Source organism: Neodiprion virginianus, chromosome 1 (assembly GCF_021901495.1).
Source record: "Neodiprion virginianus isolate iyNeoVirg1 chromosome 1, iyNeoVirg1.1, whole genome shotgun sequence".
Lineage (NCBI taxonomy): Eukaryota > Metazoa > Arthropoda > Insecta > Hymenoptera > Diprionidae > Neodiprion > Neodiprion virginianus.
In genome coordinates, this window is record NC_060877.1 from 2,247,196 (window position 1) to 2,260,159 (window position 12,964).

General features: G+C 43.8%; 3 protein-coding genes and 1 long non-coding RNA gene across 7 annotated transcripts in view; 2 read left to right on the plus strand and 2 right to left on the minus strand.

Annotated features, from left to right (window-relative positions):
* Nucleotides 1-12,964, plus strand: part of LOC124296818 (uncharacterized) — a 70,444-nt gene extending 57,480 nt beyond the window's left edge. For both annotated transcript variants that reach the window (XR_006906462.1, XR_006906463.1), the window contains exon 7: nt 12,698-12,964. This is a non-coding gene — a long non-coding RNA (uncharacterized LOC124296818). The remainder of the gene's footprint in view (nt 1-12,697) is intronic.
* LOC124296812 (dynein regulatory complex protein 9-like) lies at nt 370-2,815 on the plus strand. The gene is made up of 7 exons (XM_046747207.1): nt 370-477; nt 673-842; nt 947-1,048; nt 1,107-1,347; nt 1,558-1,764; nt 1,902-2,033; nt 2,136-2,815. Exons 1-7 carry the CDS (start codon nt 421-423, stop codon nt 2,334-2,336), a joined length of 1,110 nt encoding a protein of 369 aa, XP_046603163.1. The 5' UTR covers nt 370-420; the 3' UTR covers nt 2,337-2,815.
* Nucleotides 6,913-10,092, minus strand: LOC124296810 (GA-binding protein subunit beta-2). Of its 3 annotated transcripts, none has more exons than XM_046747203.1 (8): nt 9,837-10,092; nt 9,270-9,369; nt 9,003-9,161; nt 8,704-8,901; nt 8,208-8,580; nt 7,858-8,130; nt 7,496-7,776; nt 6,913-7,408 (listed from the first exon to the last, which is right to left on the minus strand). In XM_046747203.1, the coding sequence occupies exons 2-8, from the start codon at nt 9,330-9,332 to the stop codon at nt 7,148-7,150; spliced, it is 1,608 nt and encodes a 535-aa protein (XP_046603159.1). In that variant the 5' UTR covers nt 9,333-9,369; nt 9,837-10,092; the 3' UTR covers nt 6,913-7,147. The 3 variants fall into 3 exon arrangements, with proteins under 3 accessions (XP_046603159.1, XP_046603158.1, XP_046603160.1); XM_046747202.1 differs by having other exon boundaries at nt 9,757-10,092; XM_046747204.1 differs by lacking the exon at nt 9,837-10,092 and having other exon boundaries at nt 9,218-9,359.
* Nucleotides 10,299-12,752, minus strand: LOC124296811 (ADP-ribosylation factor-like protein 13B). Its single transcript, XM_046747206.1, has 8 exons — nt 12,558-12,752; nt 12,408-12,478; nt 12,205-12,338; nt 11,984-12,099; nt 11,404-11,580; nt 11,141-11,318; nt 11,022-11,055; nt 10,299-10,956 (listed from the first exon to the last, which is right to left on the minus strand). The coding sequence occupies exons 1-8, from the start codon at nt 12,725-12,727 to the stop codon at nt 10,667-10,669; spliced, it is 1,170 nt and encodes a 389-aa protein (XP_046603162.1). The 5' UTR covers nt 12,728-12,752; the 3' UTR covers nt 10,299-10,666.

Below are 12,964 nucleotides of genomic sequence, written 5' to 3' on the forward strand. Positions count from 1 at the left end.
GATAAACAAGTTCGGCCCGAATCAGCAGCCAGGTTAATGCTTCACTGGCAAAAATCGCCTCGAGACTATCGCCGCCGCCCTCGATCCAGGTAAACCATCCCTGGCAATTTGCAAGAGTGGATCCCGAGTCTAAGCTCGGCGCTTACTCCTCCCCCCACCCCCCGCCACTCTCTCTCTCTCTCTCTCTCTCTCGCTCTCCGTGCGATGATAATAACGCCACACGCCGCAATTGCTGTGCTCAGTTTCCCCGGCAACGACCGCGATGGATCAAACGACCGCTTCAAGGCTTAGGGATAAAGTCTGCGGGGTAAGTATTGTTGTTCCAGCCACGACTACATTAAGTCCGCGCTCCTTTATTAGGGTTCTGCCGGTTTTTCTCGTTAGTGTCACCCGACGTGTCTCTGTTTAATTTTTTACGGAATGCTCGGGGATGAAGACTTGGCTTCGATTTTCGCCCGAGGGGATCCCGATCGTCAGGTGAGCCGAGATTCAGCCGGAAACAGCACCGGTTTACTCGAAATAAGACCAGCGGTAGACTTTTACTTCGCTTGAGATCGGCCGAAGGTGGTCACACTTCTGTTTTCAAAGTCGGGGCGGCGGGTGTCTTGAAACTTTTTTCGACGTGGATGAAGTGGAAATTACCGTCTCAAGTTCAAATTTCTTCCTCCCAAGGCGGTCGTTGGTGGGGTAAAAAATGGGACGGAAGTTCGTTTAAGGACCTGGGAAAAAGACGTAATAGTATCGTCCCTGGAAGAATGCCTCGAACAAATGGCAGCGATCCTTCAAAGGAACAATTTGAAGAAAACTGGTACTAATTTGAACTTCGTGCCGACCGACGTGAGGTGAACTTTTTACTCTCTGCGAAGTAATGAAAATTTTCTTCAACCAGGAGAAATTTCGCGTCTATAATCTTGCCATGTGCTTCCAAAATTATTCCTTCCCGCAGGTATTTGGATCTGATCAAGTCACGTTTACTCTACACCAGCGAGGAGCGAGCCATAAAGGATATGGAGACGGAAGCTGTTTTTCAAAAGCTCACAAGCGACAGGTTCGTCGCAATTTCGAAAGCTCTCGTTGTTTTTGCTCACGCGAACATCTCCTTCCAGTACAAAGCTGGTAAACATCCTGGAGAATACAGTCCAGGAGTTGCGGTCAAGCGGATCGTTCCAAGTCCTGACAACGATCCCGAAAAGTTTTACCGACGCACAAACAGAGGAATATTCGATCCTCACCAAAGCGGAGAAAAACAACGAGGAGGTGAAACGGCTGCGAGAGCTAATCGCTCAAGAGAGAATAGCCAACGAATCGGAGAGGAGGAAATGTGTCGAAAAATTGTCGACGGTTTTGGTACCTTTTTGAGAAACTCATATTCGGGATTCTTCGTTTCAAGTTTTATAAGCTAGATATTATTGTTATCGCTACCTCGAATGCGCTGTCATCGTTCTCAGTCGTTCGCAGGGTGAAAATCTCTCTTTTCTCTCTCTTCTCTCTCTCTCTCTCTCTCTCTGTCAGCTGCGGTAGAGTTCGTAAAGAGATACTTGACGCCTCTCGTTTCAGAGAGAAATGGAGGCACAACAGGCAAAGGGCAGAGCGTCGATCGCGTACGTTTCTGCTTGGGAGAAAGCCAGATGCGAACAGAACATAGCGCGCTGTCGGTTCGCGGAGAAAGACTTACGCCGAACTCTGGAGAAGCTCGAGATAGACGAGAAAAATGAAAATCGTATCACCGGAGACATCGAAGCTTTCTTGTGCGACAACATCGCGGTACGTAAATCTGACAATGAGACGAACGCGTTTCTCGCAGTCATTCTGCACTCGGTTAAGGGCTGAAGGGGCGAGGGGGGGACTTTAGAACCTGCGAGCTGTATCCCCTCCTTAACGTCGAATTTCACGCCGGACAGGAAAACGAGGAGCTGACAATCGGCTGGGAGAAACGACACGATCGAGAATGGACCGAGTATACGAACGAGATCGGGAGGCTGGAGAAGAAGATAAAGTTGGAGAAAACAGCGTTGGAGCTACTGAAGGAAGAGGTAAGCTTTGCGATATTCGTTTGAATGATCGAGGCGGATGGTGGAAGTGAGTTGTTTCGTTTTCCGCCGTATCTTTTCTCCGGACTCTCTTTGTAACTACAGCAACGAGAGAAACGGAGTTTCATCGACACGTACTTGGCGGAGAAAGAAGCTGATCGCAGGAAGAAAGAGCTCGAGGAACACGTGCGAAAAAGTACGATTAAAATTCAAGCCTGGTGGCGGGGTGTTATGGTGCGCCAAAAGTTCGGCCCGTACAGACCCGAAGAAAAGAAGAAGAAACGCCCGGCTAAGAGTAAGAAATGAAGTCGCAGCTTTCGAAGATAAGAAAATTTTTTAAAATGGTATAAAGTTCGTAACCATCGACCATGCGAAAAGCAAACAATACATGTACAACCTCCCGGTTAAAAAAATAAAAAAATTACCCGCCGAGGTAGTTACCTCCAAATTGCCTCGGGGCTTTAAATTCGCGTTCGCTCGGTTGCGAAATATTCAGCAGCTTCGCAGATTCGTTCCTATAATTGTATAAATATCCATATCGGGTAATGCATAGAGTGAAAACGATTTTATCGACAAGAATCGCGCGTCTCGATGAGGCTTTTCAGTTTTCATCTCGCACAAACGAACCTTCAACGATCCCGTTCGCAGGTACAATTGACACATGTTACATCTGCGTGTGTACTTCGTCAATCGGAGAACTCGAGGGTATATCGATTTTCAATATACGCGTAGAAACAGTCCGGCGCTTGTACACTTTTTAAAATGTAACACCGTCAAATTTTTAATTTCTTCCCGGTAACTAATAAAGGAAAAAAATAGTTACATCGGATAAAGTTTGCTTTTTATTTCAACCTGCTGCTACCTGCCGCTTGATTATACCGTCAACCAAAAATTTCGAATCTTATGTGTAGAATCATAATTTGTTCATTTAAATAGAAACTCGGGAAAAACCAAAAATTTGTTTCTGTCGATCTGTGTAATTCAGACCTATCGCGTGATGTTATAATCTCGAAAAGAAGAAAAAACGTCGTTTTACCGACAAGATAGTCTACGCGTTCAACACTGTGTATATAATATAATGTAATCCCGTTGAAAAACGAGGGAGATTTCTGCCGTTCAAGGCGGCGCGGATCTACGCGTGTACGTATTTGCCCAAGCACACGGAGATTTCGGCGAAAAGGAACATCTTGAAGAAACGGCCGGGCGTCTCGAGGGAATCTTTTTTATAAAGCAATTTTATGACAGCAGCCAGCCGGGCCCTTTGAAGTCGTAGAATCGGCTAAGTATCGGTGTTTGTCAGACGTCAGAGTCAAAGCGGGGTAGTTGCCGCTTTCAGAAAGGAGATCGACCCATGATCTCGGCTGCCCCTAAAAAATCCACCTGGTATTTATCAAAATTACGTCCGGGCGCGTGTCTTTCCGTGCCGGGAAATATTTGCAAGGAACCAGGGAGCGAATTAAGAGGCGCGTCACGTAGCGGCGGTAAGATAGCAGGTGTTTTAGTGAAAATAATAACGAATCGTGGCCGGCTGTGAATCCGAAAGTGGAACAGCCCGGCCGAGATTCAGAGGTTTGTTGCCTCTGTGCATGCGGTTCACGCGAGGAGGCACTTTTCCCGGATCCACGACTTCCCGGACCTCCCTCGTCGCCCTGATCGCCCTACCCGATCGCACGAAACTCCACGAACGATGTCAAATTCCTGCCCTAAATTATTCCGCGCCGACTTCAAGCGGCTAAAAGACCTCCCCGAAAAAGTCGAAAGTCGCGGGTCGAGCGATTATTAGGGTGGTCCTTGATAGGATTGTTTTTGAATTTTTATACCCCCGGGGGCTTAAACGCTTTCAAATTTATGGAAAAAGAATTCCCTGAATATTCGGGCACTCCGCATCGACTCCAAGGTGGTCAGCTTTGCGATCGAAGTAGTAGCTTATGGAAATAGCGTGGGAAAAACTTTTTTTCCTCGGTATGTACTTTATCGCAAGAGTACTAATGTTCCGAAAAAATCTGTAACCCGACCGCGAGGTCTTAGTTAAAAAAGTACACATCGTCGTGCGAGGCAATCTCGTCGAATTGCACACCCTCGAAATCTGACGTTTTTTTTTCCTTATTTGGAGGAAGTGCAATTCGGCTAGAATAACTGAAAAACAACCCTCTTAAGGACCACCCCGAACGATTACGTATCCGTGTACCCTCGAGTCGAGCGAGTCTGACCCCGTTAACAAGACGGAAGAACCATCTGCGCCAGCCCGACTTCTATACAAACAATTCCGGGGTGCATGCGGAGCGACATGCGAACCTGGCTCACCTACTGACCGGTCACCTCCTTAGATTAGACCTGAGAAATGGGCGCCGCGATGTGCCGCAGCACGCACCCTCAGCCCCGAGAACGCGAACCTCCGTCTTTCCACCCCCTAGCCAATTACTTTATTGTGGCGCAGTCTTAACGGCTTCTCGTCTAAGGGCTGTGGCCCGCTTGCAGGTGTTCACCTCGCGTCGGTTTCCATTCCATTCGCTTCGACGGAGAGCAGATGTGCCCGGTGGTAACCCTTTCAGTCAGAGAAGCCGTTACAGCGGCACCCTTTATTTTTTCTCGTCGTTTATTTCGTCATTTATTTATTTTATTTTTTTTCCATGCAAAATCCTGAATTTTTTTTGGCACGTAAGTGCGATTACACGTTATCTATGTATTTTTTGAAGCTGAATGCGAATCTGGCGTGAATAGTATAATAAAGCTGAAAACAGCCCCTGCAATGGGTTGAAAACGTGGTGAATTATCGACATTGTTCTAGACAGTTTTCTTTAGTGAGGTTTAGTTTGAGACATTACGAATTTAGGCCGAGAATACTATTTATTTGCACCCCCAGGAAGGGTGAAAAATATCCCCAAGCATTGAATTTTTTAAATTTGATAGCCATTCTGACATCTCTGTTTGTCAACCAATGAATTCCAAGCGTTTTCAGTATACGTTTATTATCAAATTTCTCGAAAATACGTTTCTTTTTTTTTTTTTCGCTTATACTTATTTGTAACAATTATGGATTCATAAAAAATCCTATCCCCATTCCAAAGTTTAAGTATTTTTTTACCTGAAAATGCAAAAAAAAATCAGAATTTTGCATGGAATATAAAATAAATTGGCAAAAAAAAGAAACAGGATGCCAGTATAGTGGCTTCTGTGACTGAATGGGTTAAAGACGACTAGCATGCGCTGTAATTTAAGTGCACTACGAGTGGGGATAATGGACGGTACTGAAAATAAGGATGATTTTTAACCGTTTCGAAAAAAATCTCGGACAACGGTGCAAACGACGAATCGATAAAATGGACACGGCGCTCCCGTTCCGACTCTCTCTCTTTCTCCCTCTCTCTCCCTCTCTCTCTCTCTCTCTCTGGCGCAAGGAACAATATACAGCGAATCGTCGTTTTCCACGAGAAAAGTTTGAAACTCACGATTGTCAGTTTCGTCCGATGCAGGTCGGTGGAAGCCTGGTGGAAAGGCATAATGGCGCCTTGTTGAGAGGCGGTTACCTCGAGTACCGGTGTTTGGAGTTGGGTGTAAGCGGGCAACATGCATGTGCATGGTTCAGCAGGAAAATGCAAAGGGGATTCATTGCTGTTGCACCTTGTCGGTCCGTTATCTCTGCGATTCTGGGTCAAATGCAGGAAGCAGAGTTTTGCAATTTCCCTCCACCCTTGCGCCCGCCAACCTGGCGCACAGCTCCTCCTCGGCCGACCTCCCGGTGAACGAACCAGAGATATTGGGTCGACCGCAATTAATAGAATACCTCGGATTTACCACCCAACTTTAATTAGCTTAACTGTAACTAACAAAACGTCGGCGCTAAATATGCAGCGGCACTTCGATCGCTCGGAGGATCTGAATTTACGTATGCATTTGCAGCCATCGGCGTGTGCGGATAACAGCAGTGGATGCAAAGTGCAATTAAGCGCCTTTTAGTTTACCCATAACTGGTCTCTGGTTTTTCCTTCCTTTCTCATTCCCGCTTCGAAGAAACTCCGAGGTGCGTGATCTATGCATCGTTTTTCTACACAAATCTTCAAGCTCAAAGCGCAGATCAATCGCACGAGTATAAAGTATATCCTTGTTTCCGCATTCAGTGCCAGATTCGATCGGGCCCTTGAAATTTAGGGGATCTGGTTTACCTCAAATTTTTTTTTTCGTTTTTGTTTCTTCTTTCACCGAGTGACAAACGACGTTACTTATATATTCCTCGGACGAATTTTTGCATAAGGCGAAATTGAAAGGGTTGACCTAGATCGAAGGGGCTGACAGACGCCAGTAAGCCTAGCGTAGAAAGTGAGTCTTGTGAGCCTGTGCTGGATGTTGGACGATAAAACTGATCCGTACACTCGCTGTATAGTCAAGCCTTCTGACGTATAAACGGAAGAATTTTCCGCGCGAAAAAAACTTCACCAGCCTTTGAAAGATCATTTATCATACCGGGAGAGACGCCAGTTTACTGCCCCGTTAAACCGGCGTTGATGGAAAAGCCTCCTTCGGTGATTTATTTAGGGTTTCCAGGGTTTTTAGTTACAAAAATATAACACTTTCGATTCACCAAGATGCAATACGATTTCTTCTATGAGAAATTTAACATTTCTAATACCAATCATTCGTATTATTCGCACCGACTCCCGCTTTCCGGCATGCGGTAAACATAGTTCGTAAAATAATCACCAGGGTGGCATTACTTACTAGATGATTACGTGAATCATTAGACAGTATCTAACGATCCACCGGTCGCATATGATAAGGCGCAATCGGTCGAGCAAATCTTGAATTTTTAATCTGGTCGCACTGTCTGACCTGCCGTGGATGAGGAATGGTTGAAAAGATTGAATAAATCTGATTACTTTTAGTATGAAATTAGTTTTTTTTTTCTTCTTCTTCTCATTATTACATGTATCAACGTTTAGAGAAATAAAAAATATCGTAATCTATAACACACTTTGTTTCCCGACACGAGCACGATTTTATTTCGCGCCAATCACGATAATTGCGATTAAAATCTATTTCGGATGATCGGTCAGTGTGATCTTAGTACCACATCAGCGTGAATTTTTCGTTATAAAATCCATAGCGGACAATCAGGTCAATTATTTCGTCGCAGTTTGAGCAGTGATGGACTTTAGTTGTTGTTTATATTTTTCCGCCTCCTCCTCTTTCTTCATTAATTGCTTACGATATTCGGCAGCTTGTCGACGGGCCTCGGCCAGTTGTTTGTTGAGCAATGCGATATCCATGACTTGTTCGACAGCACTGTCGCCGGAATTATCCTCTTCCGTAATCTCCTCGATATCGTCGTTCAGTTGCAGTATCGTCGGCTCGACTGTTTTAACTGGCGACGCTACTTTACGCTGAAACAAACAGGAAACCTTCGTTTCAAATCTGATATGCGAAACTGTTTCACGTCAAATATTCTCATTGTAATGTAAACTCGTTACCTTAGGTGTGGAAATGATATTTTTTGCTTGCGTCAGGGTCGGTTTCGAGGAAGTTGTGTTGGCAAGAGAAGCGAAAAATAACTTCCCAGCCTTATTATCCATCGTGGTTCTCTTTAGTATATTCGGTCCCCGTGGCGTGAGGCTAGAATTAGCTTGTCCTAATATTTGGTCCGCTCGAATGGCGATAACTTTTCGCGAAGATCCTCTTCTTCCCGTGACGTGTAATCGCTTCATCCCCATGTGTTGCGATCTCGTCAAATTAAGGGCCAATTTCCCAGCTTCTGTTGGAGTGAAGGAAAAACCGGTAACGTGGCGAGTACTTACAATCGCTTGCTCATAAACATTCATTCCAGGCCACTTACCAGTCAATACTACAGTTTGCCCACTCTCCATAGCATTTTCTACTATAGTAGAATCATTATCTACCGGTATCATGGTTATACCGTGAGCTTGAAGTAACCTTAAGGGCTGTTCAACGCCGCTAATCATTTCAGCCCCCTCCTCCCCTTCCAAGTCTTCGTGACTCTGACTTTCGTTGTCATCCGTACCTATCATCTCTCGTTCTTGTTCCTCGTCGCTAGCTGACGGGACTCTGATTTGTTGAAATATCATTCTCTGTTTCTTTCCCGTTTGAGCTGAAAAAATAAAAGACAATTTTATATGCAGTGTCTTGACGGTTTTACAGCTTAATTTTTTGCAAAACTCATTTTACCTGTTTGTAGTTTTCTTTTCTGCTGTTGCTGCTGCTGCTGCTGTTGTTGTTGTAGTTGCTGTTCTTCCTGCTGTTGTTGGAGTTCTAATTGTTGTTCCCGCTCTCTTTCTGCCTCAAGTTGCATTAAACTGTGCGTCGCAACCTCAAGTTCCGCGGTACTGGCTTGATTCTGATGCTGAGGATGTTCTCCTAATATTTCTCGCTCCTGTTGAAGTACATCGACTAAATCGAGCCTATTGTGCTCTAGAGCTAGGCTGATTGGCGTTTTGTCAAACTTGCTTGTCGCGTTTGCGTCAGCACCGTGTTCCAACAAAACATGCATAACTTCAGCATGTTCTCGTTCCACCGCCCAGTGGAGTGGCGTCATTCTCAGCTGGACAAAGAACATCGGAATACTGGACTTAATCTGGGTAGCAAATTCTTGAATATTTTTCCCCCAACTTCATTGACATGTACGCAGCTCTTGAGCAACGTGCCTTTTGAGAAATTTCCTTACCATATCTCTGCTGTCTACATCGGCGCCATAGTCAAGCAGCAGCTGCGCCATCTGATGATGTCCCTCGTATGCAGCCATGTGAAGCGGCGTACGATCAACCTTCGTTCTTGCATCTCTGGAGATTCCAGCTCTAAGCAATACTTCGGCTGTTTCTGTATGGTTATTTTGAGCTGCGAGGTGAAGGGCACTTGTACCGAGCTGCAAATCGGGAATCGATTACTTTACATAATAATGCAGCAAATCGTTGGAGCAAGAGCGTATTCTGGCTTTTGAAAGATGTCGATTCTAGCATAGCTTACCCAGTCCGTTGTGAACGGCGCGCCTCTACACATCAGGTCACGAACTGTTTCCGTATCGCCATTTCGTGCGCCAAGCAAAAGTTGCTTCCCTAGCTCGACTATCGACAACGCCTCCTGCGACCTTGTGCGTTGCGGCCCGTCGCATGAAACGATCTCAACCTGGAAAAAGATAGTCGCTGATAGAAGAAAGCTTATCGATAACATGTCTGCATTACTTTGTACCACAGATGAGACGACGGGGAATCTTGATGACCGATGGTAACTCACCGGAATGAGAGTATCCGCATCGAGTCCTTCAATTTCATTGCCACATATACTTTCAGATTGCATGGTTGTGACTTTGTCCTAATCGCTGGCTCCCCAAGCCCTAAAACCAAAGGGATTTGAGACTGTTGAAGAGATTTCCGTAACGTATTTTGAAAAATTCATCGCGATCCATTCCTCGGCACGAAATACACCCATGCGACCTTGTAATTTTCGTGTGTACGATAACCGGCGAATGGTAAGCGAAACAAGATTGTATCGGTGTTAATAGGAGCGATGACATGTCTGGTTATGACCCCCAAAAAATACTCGAGTTTATTTTTCGAAAATTTCATCTGTACAGGATGTTTTTATTTTGCCATCTGAGAAACAGAGATGAACTTCCTGTTCCTGTCCATTAAACGGAAGTCCCTTGTCATAGGCCCTGAGATAATCCACCGATTAACAGACAGGCGTTGCGATAAACTATCCTAGGACGATATTTACTTACAGGGGACACATTATTTTCGATTTATAAACAAGTTTACGACACTTTTCTAACAACCACACGCCGTTTATTGGGATTCTTACTTTCCACAGCCTTCTCAATTCACTCGCTTGCCACACATTCAGTGACATGGCGACCATTCCGCGGCCGTTTTACTCAACTTTAATCAAAATCCTTTTTTACTCTTCGTTTATCACATCTTCGCATTCATTATACGTCCAGAAATTAACCCTACTGCTGGGCAGATTTGCATTTTATTTCTATTTATATTTCATTAAAATTATCATTGTTTATTGATATCGCCCAGCAGTCCCTGAACGTTCAGTGGCGCCGGGCTAACTCGATGCGACGAGAAAATAAGTTTGCCCCACTATCGCGATGCTGATTAGTCATTTACCGGTAACGTAGGATTTTGTACGGTCAGTTCAACGAGGATTTCAATTTCTCCTGAAACTCGGCGTAGAATGCGGCACTTGACGCGTGGTGATATTTCAAATCAGGTCTGGCAGTCTGATAAGTTACTCGTAAATAGATTAATGTCCACGTACAAAAGTATATTTATATTTCACTGTTTCACACATTACACTCATGTATACATCATAGTACTCATAAAATTATATTAAACTCAGATTCGGTTTGCTCTGAGCCTCCTTTACGACGTCAAAGTTTCGTACTATCTGTACCAACCAGTTAGAAAAATAGTTAAATAAATAGATGTGCAAGGCACGGAATTATTCTGACTTGAATAAACGTCTATACAATAATGACTCTTATTTTTTTCTTTCACAAGGTTTTCACGACTAATTCCAATGATACTGTAACAAAGATAAATTAGAACGCTGAAATTGTATACCAGTTGCTCAGCAGTATTCGACAATGCTTAGCTTGTATTCCTTGGACCTGGTAACTCCGACTACCGCTGGTCCTGAATTGTTGATATCGTTACCTCAGTTTTTATCCTAGAAAAGTTATCCGGAGCTGTGAATGGCCGCGTGTTGGTCACTCCGGGTTTCAATTTCAATGGGTTTAAAATAACCGTCTCCTGACGATTATTCTCAGCCACTTGAAAGATCGTAGAGTCGCAGTCTGTTCGCTGTAGCGCCAGGTCAGGCTCTTCCGCTCGATCTTCAATGGGCATAGGTGTTGTCTTATTTGTACACGTAGCAAGCAGTCTTCTCAGAGGTATTATTTTCCCATTTGTACCTGTTGGATTTTGTTCAGATTGTATCGAATTTCAAAAAACAACCGTCGCCATTTCCTGCACTTACCATTCTTTACGCAATTCGACGATCCCGATAGTTTCTGTATCATAGAAAAACAAATGGACATTTACAAGTGCATATTGAGTCGAGATGTTGCAGAATGCAAAGAATCGAATAACCCTTACATTTTGTTTTAACAAACTATGTATTGGTTTGAACGGGTCAGAGTTCATAGATTCAGTCTTTGACGGTGTTGGAGACGAGGTGATTGACCTCACTGAAAATCCGTTACGGATTGGTGGCTCGCTTTTCACTTGGCTGTTGAGCGTTTGATAATTCTTCATTATTGTGTTCAGCAACCATCTGCAATACAGATGAATATTAATCTCTTGATAACGGGAACAGGTTCAGTCCAATTTCGGTCAAGTTTGATTGAATGAAAACTGACTTGTAACCATTGATAATCCCCTCTGTACTTTTCTGCGACTTCGTCATGGCATAAAAACAGGAACAAGTTTCTACGCGAGTGGGACAACGCATCTCATTTGCCACACGCTCGACATCTAAATTCTCAACCAGGTCTAACTCATCTAATGCTCCGTCTAAATCCTGCTTGTTAGCCAACCTGTTACAGCGATAAAAACAACAGTGAGGATAGTAGTTTCTCTAGTATGCGACTGAAATACAGAGGAACATTTATTTGTCATGCGTAGCGATAGAATTTTCAAAGAACGGTAGAAGCTGGTGAATTTATCTAACGAACGCAGGTGCTGAAATCAGATTTCGTTCAACTGTAGACCACTCGGGAAATATTCACTTTTTTTGGTTCGAAGCTCCTAGCAATATGTAAGATTTGTTTGCCAACTGAAATCTGTTGTATTTGCCCATTTCAGTAAATAGAATTTGTGGAACTTGTGCAAAATACATAAATATGAAAAATTTGTTAAGCAAGGTAGATGAAAGTGCGTAGTAGATTAACAAGAGTGAATATATAATTGTATACTGATTTACGCATGTATTGTTCTCACAGTAATAACGGTTTGCCTGAAACATTTTCATGCGATATTAAATCTCCGAGAATAATTCGATTCTCTGTAAGACGGGACGTATCGCTAGCATCGACGACATAGACGAGGCCATGCACCTAGAATTGTTTAGAAAACAAGTAGTAGACTTTTGCTTGGAAATGCTTTGCATTTTCATCAGCTGAGAACGTGTTTGAATCAACAGTCGATATTGCTTGACTTACATCGTTGTAGTACCTCGGCCATATCGAACGAATTTGTGGGCTTCCCCCGAGGTCGTAAACCTTAACGTTGCACGATTTGTGTTTCAAGGATATCGTGCGGAACCCCATCGTAGGTACAACGTTTTGCTCCAGATCTGAATGGAGAAAAAGACGTTAGCTCCGGTCAATTGTAAATCTGATCATTGACCGAACTGTGGATTTACCTCCTACTATACGATTCAAAATTAGCGATTTTCCCGCACCGTCGAGCCCGACGAAAAGTATGACAATGTTCCTGGAAGTAAAATTTCGTTAAATATCTGTCGCCTAAAATTCCAACTCTTGATGACGGAAAACCTCGTTTCAATACTTGCTTTTCATTCCGCGGTTTTCTACGAAATTTTCTCAACACCGCACGAATGCAATTTCCCATATTAGACTGATCGCCTTTGTTCGTAGCGTCTATAACCTCATTACCATGCAATTTGTTCAACGATGTTTTTTGTTTTGACAGAATGAATTTGACGTGTGCCGTGCCGTGCATAGATTCGTACTCCCAGCCAAGGATGTTTGAACCAGAAGTCTTCCTCCACTGTTAGATGGTGCATCACGTCGATTCTGAACTCTGTCGGTAAGTTTGTCTGCTCACGTCAATTTTAAACTCTGTCGGTATGTCGCGTGCGTCAAATAGCGGCAGGTTTTATTCGGTTCGAATAACAAGTGCAGGATCAACGTATAGATCTCTTCATTGTGTTTTATTTAAACAAGTTTAGTTAAAGTA

What these genes read in the sequence shown, in the direction of transcription:
- LOC124296812 (XM_046747207.1), top strand. Translation starts at nt 421, where the DNA reads ATGCTCGGGGATGAAGACTTGGCTTCGATTTTCGCCCGAGGGGATCCC. An exon ending in TTCGTGCCGACCGACGTGAG is followed by an intron (nt 843 to 946) that starts GTGAACTTTTTA and finishes TCCTTCCCGCAG; the next exon opens with GTATTTGGATCTGATCAAGT. An exon ending in AAAAATTGTCGACGGTTTTG is followed by an intron (nt 1,348 to 1,557) that starts GTACCTTTTTGA and finishes CTCTCGTTTCAG; the next exon opens with AGAGAAATGGAGGCACAACA.
- LOC124296811 (XM_046747206.1), bottom strand. Translation starts at nt 12,727, where the DNA reads ATGCACGGCACGGCACACGTCAAATTCATTCTGTCAAAACAAAAAACA. An exon ending in TCAGGCAAACCGTTATTACT is followed by an intron (nt 11,581 to 11,983) that starts GTGAGAACAATA and finishes TCGCTGTAACAG; the next exon opens with GTTGGCTAACAAGCAGGATT. An exon ending in GGGATTATCAATGGTTACAA is followed by an intron (nt 11,319 to 11,403) that starts GTCAGTTTTCAT and finishes TCTGTATTGCAG; the next exon opens with ATGGTTGCTGAACACAATAA.
- LOC124296810 (XM_046747203.1), bottom strand. Translation starts at nt 9,332, where the DNA reads ATGCAATCTGAAAGTATATGTGGCAATGAAATTGAAGGACTCGATGCG. An exon ending in ATGCGGATACTCTCATTCCG is followed by an intron (nt 9,162 to 9,269) that starts GTGAGTTACCAT and finishes ATCTTTTTCCAG; the next exon opens with GTTGAGATCGTTTCATGCGA. An exon ending in CGCCGTTCACAACGGACTGG is followed by an intron (nt 8,902 to 9,002) that starts GTAAGCTATGCT and finishes CCCGATTTGCAG; the next exon opens with CTCGGTACAAGTGCCCTTCA.